Source organism: Hippocampus bargibanti, linkage group LG04, assembly GCF_051943395.1.
Source record: "Hippocampus bargibanti isolate YZ-2025 linkage group LG04, ASM5194339v1, whole genome shotgun sequence".
Lineage (NCBI taxonomy): Eukaryota > Metazoa > Chordata > Actinopteri > Syngnathiformes > Syngnathidae > Hippocampus > Hippocampus bargibanti.
In genome coordinates, this window is record NC_142737.1 from 9,760,652 (window position 1) to 9,781,791 (window position 21,140).

The 21,140-nt window shown below is 42.2% G+C and overlaps 2 protein-coding genes across 3 annotated transcripts; both read right to left on the bottom strand.

Moving 5' to 3' along the window:
• Positions 1-794: 794 nt before the first annotated feature.
• On the bottom strand, positions 795-4,858 carry avp (arginine vasopressin). The gene is made up of 3 exons (XM_088995451.1): positions 4,724-4,858; positions 1,011-1,215; positions 795-931 (listed from the first exon to the last, which is right to left on the bottom strand). The coding sequence occupies exons 1-3, from the start codon at positions 4,856-4,858 to the stop codon at positions 795-797; spliced, it is 477 nt and encodes a 158-aa protein (XP_088851577.1).
• Positions 4,859-5,300: 442 nt separating this feature from the next.
• Positions 5,301-15,104, bottom strand: ubox5 (U-box domain containing 5). Of its 2 annotated transcripts, XR_016114658.1 has the most exons (8): positions 14,797-15,104; positions 14,650-14,713; positions 13,741-13,842; positions 12,825-13,441; positions 11,618-12,162; positions 9,804-9,992; positions 8,490-8,817; positions 5,301-8,400 (listed from the first exon to the last, which is right to left on the bottom strand). XR_016114658.1 is itself a non-coding variant. In XM_088993891.1 (7 exons), exons 2-7 carry the CDS (start codon positions 14,701-14,703, stop codon positions 8,582-8,584), a joined length of 1,743 nt encoding a protein of 580 aa, XP_088850017.1. In that variant the 5' UTR covers positions 14,704-14,713; positions 14,797-15,104; the 3' UTR covers positions 5,301-8,581. The 2 variants fall into 2 exon arrangements, 1 of the variants encoding a protein (XP_088850017.1); XM_088993891.1 differs by having other exon boundaries at positions 5,301-8,817.
• Between the last annotated feature and the right edge of the window lie 6,036 nt (positions 15,105-21,140).

A 21,140-nucleotide genomic window follows, 5' to 3' on the forward strand; every position in this document is an offset into this window, starting at 1 on the left:
AACACACACAAGCGCAATTTAATCTGTGGACATGCTGAAACGCATCTGCTTTGAGAAGTTCATTATGAATATAATTTACAAGAATCCAAATCATAATAACATTCATTTCCGTTGATCAGGCCACTTTTCTACAATGCTTGTCTTTGTTAGGGTCTTTGTAGGTGAGCTGGGGTCTATCCCAGTTGACTTTAGGTGAGTCTAATAAGTCAAATACAGCACAGTCTTTTTTTTAATACTCTATATTGTTTTATTCAGTTTTCACTCAACAGTCACACGTCACACACACAGACTGCTCAAGCAGTGTTGTCTATCTTAATATGGAATTGAATGTGTTGACTTCAGTGTACTCATTTTTTGAACCTGAAACGCTGAGGTGCATTTGGAGTAAATTTACAATATGTGCATTGGTATGTACATTGTGACGCGTTTTAAATGCAGATAATTTATTTATAGAGGGAGGCGCGGGTATTTTCTTCAACAAAGAGATTTCAAGTTGTTCGAATGACATTACAGCTGTATTTGGGTTGTATTAAATATAAATGGATGTGACTTAAGTCATTGATTTGCAACCGCTTCTGATCCAGTTTAACTCATAGAGGGTCAAAAGTAATGTTTGTCTATCTATGCCACCAACGTCTAGTTACAGCTAGACAAATTATAACATCGTGAAATTTTCCAAATGTAAAATATGTGCCTTGCTTTACAAAGGTTGGGAAAACATTGACGTAAGGGAATGTTAGTTTCAGGTTGAGTTTCCTAAAGGCATTTAAGTGAGTATCTTCCAGAACAGTGTCTTAGTACTCTGTCTGTCCCCTGGTGGCTACATGGAGAAGGCGCAGAAGCAGCTCCGCAGGTGAGCTGCCTGCAGAGGTTTCGGCCGGATTCTTTGTCTCAACCTCCCCCAGACAGGACGAGTCCACTGCACAGCTCTCTGAAAAAAAAATGGAGGGGATCTTCTAATCTCACATACTGTACAAACACTCATTGACATTTACAGTAGTTATCTTTACCAGAGTTACAGCAAAGTCCTGAAGCAGCGCAGCGACCCCCTTCCAGTCCGCAGGGTTGTCCCCCTGTCTGGCAGGGAGTCAGTAGGTAGTTTTCCTCCACACAGTGAGTTGTTTCCGAGGAGCCTAGAAGGCAGCCAATGCCCTCCACACAGCAGATGTTTGGTCCGTAGCAGCGGCCTTTTTCCCCAGGGCCGCATGACATGCACTGACAAGCACAAACAGGATCCACCAAATGATTTCTGACTTTTTTTTTCAAATAGTAACCTTAAAGAGCCACTGAGACTCTAATGAGCAAACACCATTCATTTCATTTTGAAGTTAAAGGACAACCGACGTCACTTTTTTGTTTTTTTATGTGACACCAGAAAAACGTTTTATAGCATCTAAAATACCCAAAACATGCAGTATGATATTTTTAGTCAAATGCAAAACACCAATAAAAATGACTTAAAGTGTCCAAAATCTGCAAAAAATTGAGCTGCGAATTGGGCATTTTCAGAAAGTCCCGCCCCCAGTTCGTGACGTCACGCCAAGACGTCTTGCATTGCTGGAGAATCAAAACAATGGCTTCAGATTCGGAGAATATGCTTTCTTGTTACACATCCAGTAATGAATATGATTCAAATAGTTCTGAAGAGGAAAGCATACATGTTTGCAATCGATTAAAGAATTTATTTGTGCCATTTTGAGGCAACATTGGGGGAAAATCTCTCACCTAAAAAAAGAGGCACAAAATGGCGACCTCCTGTGGCCACCTCCGTTTCCACAGGCTGATAAATTCCTTATACGGAGCTTGGACACCCTCTTCTGGCGGCTTTTGGGTGCAATACAAGGTTTTCAGACCAAACAATATGGCAAAATACATTGACGTGATGGAATTCTTCATGTTTGCTTTCAACATTTAGCATGTAGCAGATGTGTGCATTTGACCGTGACTTCCTTGATCCACTGCTGAAAAGGATGCTATGACCGCTGCAATGCGTCTTTTTTACAGTCAAGGGCGGTCCTTTAGTGACATCATGTACGGACTCGTCACCAACTCAAAAACAAGACTTCCTGAATATTCAGCGCGAGTCTTAAAAGGTAAAATATAGCTATATGCGGTGGAATCTTATTAAAATACGCTCAGTAGAAGTCATTTGAAGCCATTTTACAAATTATGGACACAACTTGTCCGGAGACGTCGGTTGTCCTTTAAAGTTGTAGTCAAGTCGCGGCTTGGAATTGAAGCGGATTTACGTGGGACAGGAGATCTCTTTTCGTCAATGGATGCTACAGCTTCATGTTTGCTTTCAACATTTAGCATGTAGCAGATGTGTGCATTTGACCGTGACTTCCTTGATCCACTGGTGAAAAGGATGCTATGATCCTTTCCTCTTTCATCTAGAACTGCTTCGTACAACAATGAGGGTGTAGAAAGTGCTTAATATTGAATGTCTGTGTCTTTTGTGGTGTGTCACATTATTTGTTATTTTGTTCTTTTGACTTCAAGATGGTGCTGTGATGGTGGCTTCCTTTACAGCAGCTCCTGTACGGTATTTTGTTTTTCTATTTCTTCCTTTCCTTACCTCTTCCTTTCATAATTTTGCGGCTATGAAATGTAAATTTCTCCGCTGTGAGACTAATCCAATTCAAGTCAAAAATGTTCTTTAAAAGAATATGTTCTATGCGCCCTTTTTAGTCTAAAATCGCATTTAGGTGAATATTGCCTCGACGGAATATAAATTAAAATGACAAATTATCCCTGTTTTTATTTATCTAAGCAGGCGGCCATTTCTCTATTTGCTGTTGAGTAAAAATGACATCATAATGATTCCCAGTTCATGACCACTCATGGCTCAAGTCTTTTCTGAGTTTGGTCATGTTCACAAATGGAGCCGTTTTCTCAATTAAGTAAATGTTCAGGGGTTTCTTATTGAATGTAGGATTTTTACAAATACCATTCAGCACAAAAACAACAGTTAAAAAAACAAGTGTCAGTCCATGATTGCATTCAGAACATGTTGGTACTGTATGAGTTAATATTCGTTTTTATCTTTGATGAAATACTGAGAGATTTCATTCATGTGTTGCTGAGACAACTCTTGTGTCAACATTTAAAAATTGCCTATCTTAAAATTATTATTATTATTATTATTTTGTGACAGTATTTGCCCTCCAGATAATTTGTAAACTCAGTTTGCTCATTACATATTGTTACTATTCGAGCACTTTAAAGCATGGACATGTCACTCCAATTTCTGAGCACATTTCTTGCATTTTTTTATGTTTAATTGTTTCTTTATAAATGAACAATGAAAGGACACCTAATATATCTTTAATAGAGTTTCTGCCTTTTTACGAAATATCTCTGAATTCTTCTTGTGTGTCTAAAACCCAGCCAATAAGGCAGGAAACATGAACAGTATAACAAAAAAAAATGGAATTGAAACTGACAACAATGATATCTCAATTCCATAGTAGTTATTTTTCATCCATTAACTGATGCACCTATCCTCATGAGGGCTATGGGTGTGCTGGAGTCTATCCTAGGCCGCCTGCGCGCAGCAAATGGGGTACAACCTGAACTGGTTGCCAGCCAATTGCAGTAGACACATCGACAAGCAAACGTTTCACACTCACAAATCATACTGAGAGACAATTTAGAGTTTTCCATTGACCTCCAACTGATGTTTTTGGAATGTGCGAGGAAACGTTTACCCGGAGAAAACCCACACAGGAATAAGGAGAACATGTATACTACACACAGGAAGGCCAGAGCCGGAATTGAACCTTGAGGCCGGCATGCAAATCACAGAGTATATCTCAAATTTTACTTAAAATATTGATTAAAAAATATTTTGATCTTACAACTTTATTTGAATTATAAGGGGGAAAAACTCTAACGGTGTGAAAACATCAACATAGGATAGATAAGCTAATTTTTATAATACTAAAATGAAGTACGGCTTATTATTTTTCATCAAAGTTGTCTTCAATAATCTTTGTTTGGATATGTTGCATATTTTAATGAGTAATTTTACAAAATATGACAACTGTTTTTTTCATGGGTTATAGTGAAGTTTAATAAATATTTTGGAAAGCTACAACATTTTGGGGATTTTTGAAATTAATTATTTTTGAAATTAATTATTTTTTCTATTGTATTCGTTTAAAATAATAGTCATCTATATGATTTTGTGTTACATTTTGTTATTACTGGCAATGATGACTTGAATATTTCAGGCAAATGACAAAATGTAAATTGTATTTGGACATTTTAGATTTTTTTATTTGTTAAGTAAAGCAAACCTTTGGGATTTTAATTATTTAGCTGCCATTAGAATTTTTGGGAAATATATACTTCTGTAAAATGGTAAAAATGTCGCATTTGTCACAAATAAATTTGGAATTTACGGTACCCCAATAAATCAGTTTTGGGGATTTAAAAAGAATAATATAATTACATTAATACTTCAAAAATTGTCTTCGAACAAATGAAAAGCTGAGTTTAGACTGCATATGGATAGAAGAATCAATGTATTCGAGAATCTTTCATTACAGTCAATCATAACCCTTTTATTAATTTTCTGTTCTCAAAATGCAAGGTAAAATAACATTTTAGAAATATCTAACAAGCACAGCATGAAAAATGAAAAAAGCAGCATTGAATATTTTTTTAAGTACAGTATGAAAAATAAAAATTAAAAACAATGATTTTTTTTTTACCCCACCTGTCTGAGTGCGGTTTCGGCCAAGGCTCGCTTGCCTCCCCGCGGGCAATTCTGGATGTAGCAGGCGGAGGAGAGGGTGATGTAGAGGGCGAGGAGTCCCAGCACACACCGGGGTAACACGGAGGAGCGAACCATCGTTGCTGATCTTCGCTGTGCTTTTGCCTGCCGCGAGGTGCCTTCCCACTCGCGGACTCGCTTTTAAGCTTTTGATTGACACTTGGCCGTGACGTCACAGGCGCGCCGGTGAGGTCGAGGCGGATGTGTTTGCGCATCACTTACCTGCACAAGCGACAACAAATGTTTTGTTCTGTATTCAGCTGCGACAATAATCACGCTGCTGGCAAAAGGACAGTGTGAAGACATTAAACCTTTAACACAATTAACCAAGAGTTTGTCAACTACTAAGCACTCCGTGATCAAGCAGTTAAATTAATGCCTAAAAAAACGCCAAGGTCACTCCGATTACCCCTTTGCGTTTTTGTTTTTACGATTATAATGAATGTTGCATTTTAAAGCCACTTGTGTTGCATGTGCTGCATTGTGGTGCACCCATTAGATTAGACACTGTCTTGCTTGTTAGCAGTTAGCGTATTTATTGACATCATCAAGAATCCTGTAGAGGTGGCAAAGGTACTCTGCACTGATTCAACTCAAAAGTAAAAAACAGGCCACATACTGAAATTCAAAAAAAACATGAAAATGTAAAAGTATTCGTTATTGTCAACTATGCACAAATACCAGTTTTCAGAACTTCAAAACAAAATGCAAACTTTACACTAAATTTCCTCAACTTGAAGTTTGTAGGTTTCAACCCATGTGAAGAAAAAAAAAATCCAATTTTTTGCATCTAAAGACCATAAAAATATGTTCAGTTTGTTACATATTTGAACACAATAGTCCAACACAGGTCGAGGGATGATTTCACAACACTTTACAATACAATACAAAACAATACATATTGTTTATATAGCGCCTTAATAATAGCTGAAGGTGTAACAAAGCGCTTAACCTGGACAACTATTATATTCAGGAAATAAAGCAGTCACAGAGATACTAGAAAGCACCAAGGAATAAAACTGAGATCAAGTCTGAATCATGCTGAGTCAATAAAAGGCGTGTATTCTTTATCCTCCGTGAAAAACAATTGTTGCACCATATTTAGAGCCGAGACCATTCTCATTTGCTGTTGTTTTATGCTGTCCTGTAAATGAATTAGACTACAGAAGAAGCAAAATCTTGTTGAATTGAAGCAAAAAGTATGGATCCGATTTTATATGTTTGTATTGAAAACATTTTTTGGGATGTTCTTCTGAAGTGTAGACAGTTATTTTTCATTTTAACAGTAATATTAATTAGGAATACTTTTTATCATGACCCAATCCGTCTGTCCCTTTCAAAAACTTGCAAAACTCATAATCCAAAATAGCTTTGCATGAAAGGATACAATATTTCAATATGCAGTACAATGCACAAAAATGTGAATAAAAGTATGAAAACGTAAACCTTCATGAATACCTGTGAGGAAATTCAAATGACAATTCATAATTCTGGATGCTAATTGTAAAGTGACTACCACCCCCACTCCACCCAAAAAGCACAGGTTATTTATTTATTTATTGTCTGGTGTCATTTTGCATTCAGCTCTTCAGGAGCGGATGCAGGATCACGACCTTGATTCCGCTTGATGTTGTCATGGTGACCAACATGCTTATCACTATGGTTGTAACATACAAGTCTCTGGGTTCCTTTGTATCTTTTTACATCCTCAGTGTCAGTCGTGAGGTTATAAAAGACGTGGAACAACTATTGGGTCGTCATTGGTACACGTCAATATAGATGCGGTCAGGATTGTTGCGATTCCTCTGTGAATGAAAAAAATAAATAAAATTTGCGTAACACTCATTCCAGCCATGGCCAAATACATATATCAGTTATAGCAGGGGTCACGATAGGGATCGTATCTGTCAATGCCATGGTGAGCCATAACAAGACGTGCGTATACAATAAATAGGTCAGCGTTTTGTGACGGTTTATTTAGACACAAACACACACGAGTAAAATAAAAATATTAACCATTGTCACGCTAGCACAACTTCGACAGATCGGCATTTGATTCAGCATGATTCCGACTTGATCTTGGTTTTACTCCCTGGTGCTTTCTACTGTCTTTGTGAATGCTTTAGTATAAGTATAAGTGTACAGTGATACCTCGGTTTACGAACCCCTTGGCTTACGAACTTTTCGGTTTACGAACGTTATATTTATGACAATTTTACCTTGGGATATGAACTTTTTTCATACACGGAGCTGCCTCAATGAGTGATGTCGTTCGCGAACGAGTCTGTTCTTCTAGCAACAAAATGGCAGGCCACTGTTTTTGTCCTCTATTCCCCGCCCCCAGTCTTCGGTTATAGCCACGTGATTGGTCAAGAACACAGCAGTGAGGTGGGGTGGTTTAAACATTAAAGAGACAGGCAGACGAAAATGACAGTTTCAACTTTGATAGTTCAAAGGCAGTGTAAAATATCCCATCAATCAGGCTCCACAAACAACCCGTACAAGCCATCTCTACACTTGATGCAAAAAGCTATCAACCCAGCTAAACAGAACACAACTGATGAGGAACTAGATACAATTATCACAGAGAAAGCACCTCCAAGGGATCATTCCTCAAGATGGTGAAAGAAGGTTACGTTCCTCATCAAGTGTTTAATGCTGATGAAACCGGCCACTCCATTCCCATCAACGACCATCACAAAGGTAAATAAAATGACTTTATTATACAGTAGTTTATTTCTTTAAATATAATACCATAGCACATTTATTTTACATAAAATAATGTATATGTTGTGTAGTTTTAAGGCTTAGAAAATTAGAAAGTAGAAAATAATGTTTTATGGGGACCTTGGAACGGATTATTATCATTTTAATGGTTTCCTTTGGTAAATTAATTTTTGGGATACACACTTTTCACCTTATACACTCTGTCTGGGAACCAATTAAGTTCATGAGCCAAGGTATCACTGTCTATGATAGCTGGCCAATGTTCAGGACTTTGTCTTCAGCTGTTGTTAAAGCGCTATATGAATCAATATGTATTGTACTTATTGTTTTGTATCCTGGGTTTAAATATTGGCTCAAAAATGATTTGTTGAGAACAAATAACATATCCATGTTCATCTACATATTCCAGTGTCATACATGACAATGTATCAATGAAGGCGATCAATGAAATGCCATTCCAATAGGCCACGCAAGTTATGTAGAAATTATCAACTACATTTTTACTCTTTTTTTTTAATCACAGATGGAATTTGTTATTTTCTTGCAGTGATTACAAATATGCCATTTTTTTTCCTGGCACATTGTGATTGTACGGCAATGATAACATGATAAAAATATATTTAATTTACTGAATTAATCTTTAGATTCCACCACTTGGGGAATTATTTCTTGAAACGTGATCACTATAAATTACAACACATGGTAAAATCAGCACTTTGCAAAATATTTGTTGGAATGCTGGCAGACTTGTGGCACTAGGTTCGCAGATCATGACGCTTCGGTATCCATGCTTGCCGTCTTTACACATTGAGCCTCTGGTTATGCAGCACTCTCCTCACGCCTCTTTGTATCCACAAACCGTCATCCAAGGCTGCCGAGCGTCAATGAAAAGACTACAAAAAAGTGAAAGAATAAGAAAATCGATTTGGTTTTTTTTCTTCCTCCAAACAGTCTTATGCAATACTTGACGTCCTCCGTGCACCTAAGAACGTAGTGAGGGGCAAGGACAAACACAGTTTCTGTGATTCCACCTTGGAAAAACAGATTATTTTTCTCCCACTGTCTCCGGGCACGCTAGTGATGCACGCGTACGATGTCACCGCGCGACGTTGGGCTTCGGCAGGTAGAGCACAGGATGCGGGCGGAGGCTGACGTGGTGGTGATGGTGGTGACGGAGCTTAGCGCGGGCGCCGAGGTCCTCTGTAGACAGGGGCGGCATAGCAAGTGCCCGCAGAGTAGCCGGTAAATAGGCGAGGGCCCCGTCGAGTATGGCGAGAATGAGCGGGAACACGATGAGCACGTCCTTTCGCCTGGGAAGCACAAAGTGCGGAACAGTTAGGAAAAACATCATTTAAGAAGTGTTCCTGGTTCAATTGAAATCTTTAATAATCATAATAATAATAATACATTTCATTTTCAAGCGCCTTTCAAAACTCTCAAGGACACTTTACAGACACAGGATTTTTTTTTTATGCGGGTGAGCAGCGGCAGCCACACGCGCCAGCGTTCACTCAACCTGGAAGTTAACATAAAGTAAAAAAAAAACTAAATAACAAATATGACAACACAAAGACACAGAGAGTCATTCGTTCTTCAGCACTTTCTGTACCCTCTTTGTGACATGAAGCAGTACTAGATGAAAGTGGAGAGAATCAAAGCGACCTTTTCAGCAGTGGATCAGGGACGGCATGCTGGAATGTTCCACGTCTACTACAAGCTAAATGTTCAAAGCAAACACGCAGCTGTAGCATCCATTGCGAAAATAGATTGTCTCACATATCCTGTCCCACATAAATCCACTTCAATTCCAAGCCGTGACTGTTCCACATACGCATCGCGCTCTGCGCTGACACTCCTTTCTGTTTATCGCGGGCTCCTCAAGCCATGCATCCATCCAGCTGCAGACTGTCCAACAGCACCGACCTTTCTGATTAACAAAGCGGGGCTGTGAAGATGCTGCCCATTACAGTCGCAAAAAAAGCACAATGGCCCTAGAGCTGTCCAGCGATGGCAGTCGAATGGCACCGACATTCCTCCCATTCAAAAACAGTACTGGCATATTCATGCTGCCGAAAAGGCGTGGCCAAAAATTCTGAAAAACAATCCGCATCCGTTCCACACGACACACAACACAAAGTGACAAAAAAAAAACAAGACAAAAACAACAACAAAAGCAAGGCTCATGAGAGCACTTGCTGACAGCGGCCTACTCAGTCGCCATCTTGAAAAAAATCTTTAACCCCCCTTTTTGTTGCCACTGAAGTTAGTGACATTATATCATTTTTCAAGTGCACACCTGAAGCGCTACAAGCAGTAGTTTGACGCTGAGTCAGGGCCGCCACTGATTCGCTGAAAGGCAGGACAGTTTCCCGTTTCGCCAAGTTTGAAGTAAAGGAGGGTCGTCCCTTCAAGACGGAAAAGAGGGCATCGTCCAAACTGGCTGACAGATTATTTTCATGCGAACTGCTACTGCTGCTGCTTGGCCCTGAAGAAGACAATTTTCATGGAATTAAACCAGACGTACACTGTAAATCTTGTGGAAATGGTACTTTTGAATTGCTTGTACACAAATCGGCACCGGAATGCACCACCCGCTCAGCAAATGTGAAATTGAGGAATCAATTACAACTGTATTTTCTGGTGTATAAGGCGCACCGGAGTATAAGGTGCACCCCCAATAAATGGTATGCTTTCAAACGTTTTCCATATACAGTGATACCTTAGCTTACGAACTTAATTGGTTCCCAGACAGAGTGTGTAAGGCGAAAAGTGTGTATCACAAAAATTAATTTCCCATAGGAAACCATTAAAATGAGAATAATCCATTCCCAAGTCCCCATAAAACATAATGTTCTACTTTCTAATTTTCCAAGCCTTAAAACTACACAAAATATACATTATTTTATGTATAATACATGTGATATGGTATTATAATTAAAGAAATAAACTGTACTGTATAATGAAGTGGTTTTATTTACCTTTGTGATGATCGTTGATGTCTTGATGAAATTGAGTGGGAGGTTTCATCAGCATTAAACACTGGATGAGGAACGTAACCTTCTTCTTTCACCATCTTGAGGAATGATCCCTTGTAGCTGCTTTCTCTGCGATAATTTGACCTAATTCGTCATCAATTGTGTTCTGTTTAGCTCGGTTGATAGCTTTTTGCATTAAGTGTGCAGATGGCTTGTGCGGGTTATTTGTGGAGCCTGATTGAAGTATGAAACGAGTCCAAATGTCACTGTTTTCTATCCATTTCGTCACTCTCTCTCTGTCGTCTGCCTGTCTCTTTAATGTTTAAACCACCTCCCCTCACTGCTGCGTTCTTGACCAATCACGTGGATTTAACCGACGACTGGGGACGGGGAATAGAGGACAAAAACAGTCGGCTGCCATTTTGTTGTTAGAAGAACGGGCGCGTTTGCGAACGACATATCACTCATTGTGGAAGCTCCGAGTGTATCGCGAAAAATAGTTCGTATGCCAAGGTAAAATTGTCGTAAATTTAATGTTCGTAAACCGAAAAGTTCGTAAGCCAAAGGGTTCGTAAACCGAGGTATCACTGTATAAGGCACACCGGACTAAAAGGCGCACCTTCAATGAATGAAAAAAAAAAAATCAAAATATAATATATAAATATATAAAAGTTATCCAAATATAAGGCACGCCGCATTATAAGGTGCTACGGTAGAGGCTGGTGTTGCACACTACTTCTTCTACGTGGGTAAATGGAGTCTGTGGCTGCTGACTGTCGTTGCGAGACCTGTTGTGGCTCAATATGACTTCACATATAAGGCACACCGGCCTATAAGGCGCAGGGTCAACTTTTGAAAAAAAAAAGGATTTTGGGTGTATCTTATACACAGGAAAATATGGCAAATGTTATGTTATCTTGGCTATTTCTGAAAATGTATCAGAGTTTTTGTGTGCTTGTGCCCGATTGTGCAGTCACAGTCAACTTCGAGGACAGAATAACCATCTTCAGCTCTCGTATTCTGCCACTGGCAGTACCACAAGAGCTATTTTTTAAAGGCCTCCAAGTTAATATTCGTTTCCCAGGGAATTAAGGTTGAAAAGATGTTTTGAGCAAATTTGAGAAGATACTCTCACCTGGGCTTGAGTCACTTCTTGGTTGTTTAGCTTGAGGTTGTCGTTGCCGCACTTCTAGTCCATTAAGGTGTCGTTTCTTCGCTTCGTTTAGAGGTATTGTTGTGTATTTTTTGAAAAGCTTTGAGTCAAATGAATCACTGGCATTATCCGAGGGCTGTCCCGACACGAGGTCATCGCTTGTAGCCGTTGTTAAACAGTCATTTTTGTTTGCTGCCAATGAGGCGATCAACCTGGAGGATTTTGGCTTTTCTGTTTCCCCTTGGCGACCGGTCGTCCCGTCCCTCCTGGTGCCGCCGTTTTGCAAGATAAAATGGTCGATGCGCCGTTTCAGATGGGGATTGGGGAGCGGCTGGGAGGTGGCGGTAAAGGGGACGCCGGTGAAGGGATCGCTGCCTGGTCTCCCCCACGAAGCCTCCCTCTTCTGGTGCTCCTCCAAGGTGGTGCTGTCCACCGAAACGCCGCTCGGAAGCAGCATGGGAAGTGACATGACCTCCTGGGTGATGGGATCGAGGAACTCCTCTGGGATTGAAGTGAGAGACTGTGTGCTAGAAAACAGATGGTAAAAAAAAACTGCATTTTATGTTTGCTTCAGTTATCTTGGTCTGATCTTTACATTTGTTTGGGAAAAAGTGAGAAAACGACGCAAGAACACAGAGCGCCGATGCGTATGTGGAACAGTCGCGGCTTGGAATTGAAGCGGATTTACATGGGACATGAGATGTGAGACAGTCTCTTTTCGTCAATGGATGCTCCAGCTGAGTGTTTGCTTTTAACATTTAGCTTGTAGCAGGCGTGCACATTTCACCATGACGTCCTTGAACCACTGGTGAAAATGACGCTTTGATCCTCTCCTCGTTCATCTAGAACTGCTTCATACAACAACGAGGGTGCAGAAAGTGCTTAAGATTGGAGCCTGTCTCTGTCTTTGTGTTATCATATTATTTGTTATTTAATTCTTTTGTTGTTGTTTTGACTTCAATGTGGTGCTGCGAGAGTGGCTGCCTTTACAGCAGCTCCTGTATTTTGTTTGTCTACTTCTTCCATTTCTTTCCTCTTACTTTCATCACTTTCTTGCTGTGAAATGTAAAATTCTCCCCTGCGAGATTGATATAGGCTAATCCAATTCAATCCAACAAAATGTCAATTTCAGAAGTAGCTAAATACTTTTTCATGGCACTTCAAATCAAAGTAATCCCAACATATTTACCTTGGAGGTGTGTCCAGGCAGGATATGTTAATTTGATTGACAGCCAGGCCAGGTCGAGCTAGAGATCTTTGACTGGCCTTGTGGGCCTGCTCAATCTTTTCCACTTCATCTAGAGGGCAGCAACGAGCCGGTTGCCCCCAAACTGCCAAAGCTTTGAGACCCAAAGCGGATGCTGAGCCGCCAAAAGGCAGCGTCACGCGGAGCTGCGTGATCGCTGTCAAGGAAAGGTGTCCTCGGCTCCATAGCTCTTCTCGTCGACTGTCGTCGGGTTGAGGAGGAAAGGGGGAGGCAAAAGGGGGCCGAGCATGAAATTGTGGACGGGAGAAACCAACTTTGGTTTCCTCCTTCAGTTCACAACGCCCGATTAATTTAAAGTCATGATCAAAAAAACATGTTTGAGTAGGATGCCTTTGCTGAGGAACACCACAAGTTTTTGGATGAATTTGCGTGTGGACACCATTTTTAAGATGATCCGGGTCAAAATTTAGAGGAGGTAGCGTATCGGAGCTAGTGCTAATCTCCAGTCTTTTGCTGCACTGTCCTCGGTCCATGCCCCAAGGCCACAGTTCCACATCCACTCTGCAAAGTTCCACTTGGAATGCGAAGCTTAACGTCACCTGTTGAACAAAGACGTTCTGTTAATGGTGACGAATGGAAACAAAACAAATTCACATTTGCTCAATATTTTTTGAACACTTTTATGACATCAAGTATAACATGTTAAAAAGTCATGTGACAATTTAATCTCATCCTGTAAGGGATTTGTACATCCATAATTAAAAATAATAATAAAAAGGCCAAAAGAGAGACAATGCCAATTGAGACACTTTAGCCATAAAGTATTTAAAATGATCATATTCTAGATGTGACATTTCAACCAATCACCAGTAAAATGCAACTAACAGCAAGGTTTCACCTGCACAGGCGGACGTAAGAAGTACTCCAGCTTGAAGCCCCGCCTCCGTAGAGCAGGATCTGCTGATATAAGGTTTGTAACATCGTACCCATCTGCACACAGCTGTCGTTGGACATGACAGAAAGAATCAGAAACTGGGGCATAATGACAGCAAACCAATGATTATCAAGATTACATTTTCAATTAATCAATGCTTCTATGGGGTGTGTTTGGATAAGAAATTCATATGAGGGTGTTAACAAATAACACCACTTGTCAACCCATGTTTCTTTTGCCTTAATACAAGCGAGTTAGCCAGACAAGGATGCTGTGCATTGACTTCAAATGATTGAAGATCCTCGAATTTCAGATGAACATCCAACGATGAAGTGACAAATTCACTGTCGAAATAAATTTAAGCAGAGGCTGCAAGGGAAAACGGAGCTTTTCATATATGACAAATGGCAATGAACGAGCATAAGGCCAGCGATGATTCAGTCTCCCACACATCACTGTGACCCTCAACGTCTTTAATTTCAAGCCTTTTGTCCCCCACTCCGCTCTTTCTTTCCCCTTTCTCAAGTCTAACAAAATTATTCTAGCCATACAGAGGGCACACTGTACCGTTAACTGGATGAAGGAGAAAATAAGAAAGAAAAAAAACATAATTGTTCACGTGACACCATTCAAGCATCTAATTGCATATTTAGCAAGAGCTGTGAGCTTTGTGTGTGAGGGATGATAACAATTTATGGTAAAACTGGCTATAGCAGTACAGTATTTCATAAAAACAGTTTCAGTTTTATTTGAGTAATTAATGTAGTCTTGGTCGTGCGCAATGTGTATGGTAACAATTTCTGTTATGATTTGTCACTACATTCAGAAAAGTGTCACACGCGTCATTGCAGCTACATACAAAATAAGATGTACCTTATTGCAACTTATACTTGTGTTGAAGTGCGGCAGACAAAGATTCACGACCATGTCTTCCGACCTGAGAGGGGGGAAAAACACATTCAAAGTCAGGAATAAGAAGGAAGGCACTTTTACAGGTCAAGGAAGAAGAACACTAATTACCGCAGAGTAGACTCAACTTCAACTCCGTTGACTGACTCTCTTTTCAGGAAAACAAGTCAAGGTAATCCACCTCCACAAAGATAGCCATTTTACAATTTAGTTTGCAATCTAGATATGTGCAGCTGAAGAAGTGTTGTCAATGACCCCAATTGAATTAGAGTTAAATTACGCTAGCGATATAAGGATAACAGGGCTTTAAAATGCTGCAAATTACAGCGAGACAACAATTCTTACTGAACAATGCAAATATATTAACTTCATCACACCATGGCATGTGTATCTGTTTTAGGGTTTACGAAAACATAAACATCAAAGCTAGCTTAACTGCTACATATACGGAACGCGAGAAGGAACATAATGCAACGTGAAGTATGTTTTATATGTCAGGAACCGTGGTCTTCAAAATCCGTATTTATACGCAAATAACCAACTGGAATAAAAAATATGGCATTTATTTGCTTTCTTTTTCTTCATATTGCATATTCACAAAGTAACTGCAGTCTAAATCTTAGCTATTTATGGTCAAATGTGTTAACGTCAACGGTATGTGAGAAGAAATATAGCAAGCGTTTTATTTATCGAGGGCCAAGTGAAGAAATTATTCTATTTTTGACATTTAGAGAGATAACTAAAACGTGTCTTGAATGGTAGTAAACGATCCTTTTTTAAAAGAAGGCACAATACCAAATATATATATGTAACGGAGTTGTGCACTTAGATTATTAAATTATGAAGGAAGTGACGCAACGGCGCACAGTGTGGCACTATGTCCCGCCCATAGTTTGCAGAACAATCTCGAGGAGATTCAGGTTAATCACAAGACGAAACCCATGCGACTTCACCCATCCCTTCTGCCATACTGTGTTGCAGAAATAAAAAGACACATCCACGCGTCTCGTCTTCATTAATACGGCAGCATCGTGGGGATGAAGACAGTCACTGTTGTGACACCCGTCACATTGGTGCCGTGACCCGGATTCACAAGTGACTCTCCACTTCGGACCGGGACCGCGATGCTGCACAATGAAGACGCTGTGCAGTCCCATCACTCGGTGGACGGTGTGTCGACCCCGTTCTTTAAATTGTGTGTTGATTGTCTGAGCTGCTGTTTTGCAATTGTTGTGCTTCTTTTTTTTCCTGTAAGTTTTTTTTGTGAAGTTTGAGAATGAGCTCCTTCCAAGGGACATTTAGCACACCTTTTAATAAGTGTATTGGTAGAGGTAGAGGCATCCCGACCATGTTACAGGTGTGGAGTCCCATCCAGAGTGATGTAGTAGAGGGGAATGGGCAGGTTCTAGCTGAGGCCACTTATGTTAGTGGGGACAGAGTTCCTTCCCAGACCCGGTGTAGTACATCTCAGACGAGCGCACAGACTCCTGACACACCAGTGACAGATCCCTTACCTCAGTCACCTGACGTAGTTGGTCAGATGAGCGACATAATTAGACACATTGGCCAGCAGCTGGCAGACAGCATTGTTGCACATCTCAGCCCAACACATAACGTCCCCATGCATAACACCTCATTCCTACATGACACGCCCATTGACACAACAACACAAAGTCTTGACTCATCACAAGTTCTGATACTACCGCACAGGAAAGTTCGCGAACCCCCGACTTTCAAGGGTGACCACACTGATCAAATGAATGTAGATGAGTGGGAAGACCTAATGAGGAACTACATAAGGAGAGCAAAAGTAGCTCCTGAGCATCAGGCAGAGGAAATCCTCATGAACATCAGCGGTAGAGCTAAAGATGTTGTCAAGGTTAGCACAAGAAACAGTGGAGTTGATGTAACCCAGAACCCAAATGCCATCTATAGCCTTCTTCGCAAGCATTTTTCTACTGCCCCTTGTTCACCTCTCCCTCTAGCAGACTTTTACACCACGCTGCCCAGGGATAAGGAGGCCCCATATGACTACTGGTTGAGGCTTAACAACGCAGCTGAAGTTGCCACCAATCGTCTCAAAGAACAGGGCAGAGATTTCGACTGTTCTTCCCTCGACGTAACACGGATGTTTATTAAAAATTGTCCATCCAAAGATCTTTCCATGACATTTAGGTCAAAAACAGTGGATAAATGGTCGGCAGTTGAGGTCCAAGCCATCCTGGATGAGTACCAGACAGAAATGAGTCCCAGGACTGCCACTCCAGCTGCGGCGAACAGTCAACCCATTCATGTAAATAAAAGTGAAATGCTTCAGAATACAGCATGTCAGGACAACGATAAAATATCCCACTCAGCCAGGCCACCCGACTCCGCAAATCTTGAGCGTGTCATTTCCATGCTGGAAAGAGTTTTGCTGCAAGGAGCTAACAATCCCTCTGCCTCTGGTAGACGCAAGTCAAGGCTTCCAATGGTGGACGGTTTGAATAAGCTACCATGTGCTGTCTGTGCTAGCGCTGACCATTCTGCGCTTATTCACTGCCGCGAAAAAAGACTTTGTTTTCTGTGCTTTTCACCTGATCACTCCAGACGCAACTGCCCCACACAAGTGCAGCCCACAAGATCACTACTGTCGGGAAACTAATGTCTCCGCATCCAAGGGAGTATGATGCGGATGAAGTTCATGACCCTCCCAACAGTTCGACAGATGATCTTGATTCGATATTAGAGTCCCTCACTTCCAGTGTCCCCACGGAGAAGACTGTTATCTTCCAAGGCACACACAAGGTCCTGAAGTCAGATAGCTTGTTCTACACCACTGCCACTGTCGCAGGCATTTCCCTGACCGCAATGATTGACAGCGGCTCTACTGGTTGCACATTGAGTGAGTCGGCTATGGCACGATTGTTAGTGTGCAACCCTAACATCAAACGTTACTCTGCAGATGACGTTGTCATTGTAGGATGTGGTGGTCATCAGGTGACGCCTTCGGCCATATGTGATTTGGAAATAGTCGTGTACAATTGCAAGCTAGCTGTGCCCATGTTTGTGGTGCCTGGACAAACCGACGACATAATTCTTGGCAGCAATGCCATTAAGAAAATCCTTCACCTGATGCGGAAGACTGAAGGCTATTGGCGGCTCATGTCAGAGCCCGGTAGTTCGATTGATGATGACTCCCACCACTTTTTCTCACTGCTTTCCAACACAGAGAAATGGAGGGGTGGAACGATTCCTGACAAAGTTGGCACGCTGAAGTTGCAGCAATGTGTGATGTTGCAACCAGAGAGTGAACATCTTGTTTGGGCTAAGCTTCCCGCCTGCGCACCAATGTCAGTTGGCAGCACGGTCATAGTTGAACCAACTCAAGCAAGGTGCAGATCCAGGAAGATTCTGGTTGGCCGGATTATCACACCGATGTGGGGCGATGGATGGCTCCCAGTGAGGGTCATCAACCCCTCGACTGAAAAAGTGGTGTTGAGAAGAAACACAAAGCTGGCAGATGTATTTCCCTGCATTGCGACAGAAGACTTGTCTGAACCTGACAACATCCAAATTATGTCCCAATCTGTTCAGAATGCCACCGCAAGGCCAAGGTCCAAAGAAGACATCAAAATAGCACTGGACGAGCTTGGACTACATGATCTGGACTTGGATGCATGTGCTGTCTCCGATACGTGGAGGGACAGACTTTTCCAACTCATTGAGAGATATGAAGCAGTATTTTCACGGAACAGGATGGACTGTGGAGAGGCCTCTGAATTTGTGCACAAGATACACCTCGTGGATGAGAGACCATTCCGCCTGCCTTATCGAAGAGTGCCACCAAGTCAATATGAAAAGCTGAGAATGACTCTCAATGAGATGGAAGAAAAAGGCATTATTCGGAAATCCACGAGTGAATATGCATCTCCATTGGTCTTAGTGTGGAAGAAGAATGGGGAGTTGCGCATCTGCACGGATTTCAGATGGCTAAATGCGAGGACACAGCGCGATGCTCACCCATTGCCCCATCAGGCTGACGCTCTTGCCGCACTTGGAGGAAATGTCTTCTTCTCCACCATGGACCTCACCTCGGGATTTTATAATGTGCCCCTGTTTGAGGACCATAAGAAGTACACCGCCTTCTCGTCCCCATTTGGCCTACATGAATATAACCGGATGCCACAAGGCCTTTCGAACAGCCCGGCTACATTCATGCGGATGATGCTTTCCATTTTCGGGGACAAGAACTTCACCAGCCTCCTGTGCTATCTTGACGATCTCATGGTCTTTGGTCCGACAGAAGAGATTGCGCTTGAGCGATTGGAGATGGTTTTCTCCCGCTTGAAGAACCATAATCTGAGGCTTGCTCCGAAGAAGTGTCACTTTCTTCGGAGATCTGTGAAGTTCCTTGGCCATGTTGTCTCAGAGTCAGGGGTACGGACAGACCCTGAAAAGGTGGAAGCGATAAACAGTGTACAGGTACCAGACCTAATGGACAGTGATGGCCTCACTCCCTCGCAGAAGAAAATTAGATCTTTCTTGGGAATGGTGTTGTATTATCAGCACTTCATTGAGGACTGCTCCATCAAGGCCAAGCCCCTTTTCAAGCTCCTTTCAGGCCAGAAAACCCGTGGTAAGGCCAGACGCAGGTCGAAACCCACATTGGATGCATCAAGTCATGTGAAGTTGACACCGGCGGACTGGACCACTGAATGTCAAACTGCCTTCGAGACTCTGAAACACGATCTGTCAAACAGTGTAACGTTGGCCCACCCTGACTTTGAGAAACCTTTCATCCTGGCAGTCGATGCATCGTTTGACGGCATTGGAGCTGTCCTCTCCCAGCTTCAGCCTGATGACAAGGTTGCGAGACCAGTGGCATTTGCAAGTAAAACGCTGTCACGAGCCCAATTGAACTACCCTGCACATCGGCTCGAATTTCTTGCTTTAAAGTGGGCCGTATGTGACAAGTTTTCCCACTGGCTAAAAGGCAGACATTTTACTGCATGGTCTGACAACAACCCCTTGACATATATCCTGACGAAGCCCAAACTAGATGCCTGCGAGCAGAGGTGGGTGTCGAAGCTGGCAGCATATGACTTTGACTTGAAGTACGTCCCAGGGCCCAAGAACATAGTGGCTGATGCACTGAGTCGAGAACCCTTTGTTCAGTCTTGCGTGAGCCATCGCCTGGTGAAAGAACCCTACCAATACCTACTCAATGGAGTCCAAGGGGTCGTGAATGAGACTGTACAGGATGCTTTCCGTTTCACCACCAACTGTCAGGCTGTCCACATGGCTGGTGATCATGATGGAGAAGTTTCCCAGGGAGAAGCTCCTGATCAGTCTTCTGGAAGTGCAATTGATGCGCAGGAGGTGTCTGCAGTTTTAGACGTCCATCAGACTGGCGGGACCTCTCGACTCCCTGGAGCAACCCCATTGTCACTACAGCTACCTGAAGAAGACCCTTCCATTGTCATTCCCCATAGTCAGTTACGTGACCTGCAGCACCAAGATTCAACAGTCAGCCGAGTCATGTTCTATGTGCAGCGACATATGAGACCTACCAAACATGAAAGAGCAGCTGAGACGAGCTGTGTTCTTTTGTTGCTGAGGCACTGGAAGAAGCTGAAAGTTCGTGACGGGACTCTTTACAGAGTAAGGAAAGATCGCCACATGAACAGAAGAGTCTTTCAGTTCGTCATACCTGGGTCTCTGAAACACCAAGTCCTACATGGTGTGCATGACGCGGCTGGTCATCAGGGCTGTTCTCGGACACTCTCCTTGGCTAGTGAACGGTTCTTTTGGACAGGGATGGAGAAAGACATTACAAAACATGTAAGGCAGTGCCAGAGGTGCATCTTGGGTAAGACTCCCGAGCCAGACGCCCGGGCACCCCTGGAGAACATCCGCACTTCGGCTCCAATGGAACTGGTATGCATTGATTTTTGGACAGCAGAGTCCGGCGACAAGAAAACCACCGATGTCCTCGTCGTCACCGACCACTTCTCAAAGTTGGCTCTCGCCTTCCCCTGCAGGAACCAATCAGCAAAGCAAGTTGCCCGCTGCCTGTGGGACAAGTTCTTCTGCATTTATGGGTTCCCCAAAAGGATCCATTCGGATCAGGGAGCCAACTTTGAGAGTAGACTCATCAAGGATCTTCTTGAGATGGCAGGGGTGCATAAGTCCCACACAACACCGTATCATCCCATGGGTAATGGCATCGCAGAAAGATTCAACCGGACCCTTGGAGGGATGATCAGAACACTTCCCCCAAAGTCTAGGTCTAAATGGCCACAAATGTTGAATATGTTGACTTTCTGCTACAACTGCACAGTACATGAGACGACGGGCTTTGCGCCATTCTATTTGATGTTTGGACGTGTCCCTCGCTTGCCCATTGACATCATGTTCCATCATGTCTTGGAGAACGCCAATGTTGTCAGTCACAATGAGTTTGTGAGCACCTT

Bases quoted from the DNA above. Each gene is read 5' to 3' on its own strand.
- avp (XM_088995451.1), bottom strand. From the start codon at position 4,858: ATGGTTCGCTCCTCCGTGTTACCCCGGTGTGTGCTGGGACTCCTCGCC. The intron at 1,216-4,723 runs GTGGGGTAAAAA...TGTGCTTGTCAG, and splicing joins CCGAAACCGCACTCAGACAG to TGCATGTCATGCGGCCCTGG. The intron at 932-1,010 runs GTAAAGATAACT...TTTTTTTTTCAG, and splicing joins AGGACTTTGCTGTAACTCTG to AGAGCTGTGCAGTGGACTCG.
- ubox5 (XM_088993891.1), bottom strand. From the start codon at position 14,703: ATGGTCGTGAATCTTTGTCTGCCGCACTTCAACACAAGTATAAGTTGC. The intron at 13,843-14,649 runs GTACATCTTATT...GTCCAACGACAG, and splicing joins CAAGTATAAGTTGCAATAAG to CTGTGTGCAGATGGGTACGA. The intron at 13,442-13,740 runs GTGAAACCTTGC...TTTGTTCAACAG, and splicing joins TCTTACGTCCGCCTGTGCAG to GTGACGTTAAGCTTCGCATT.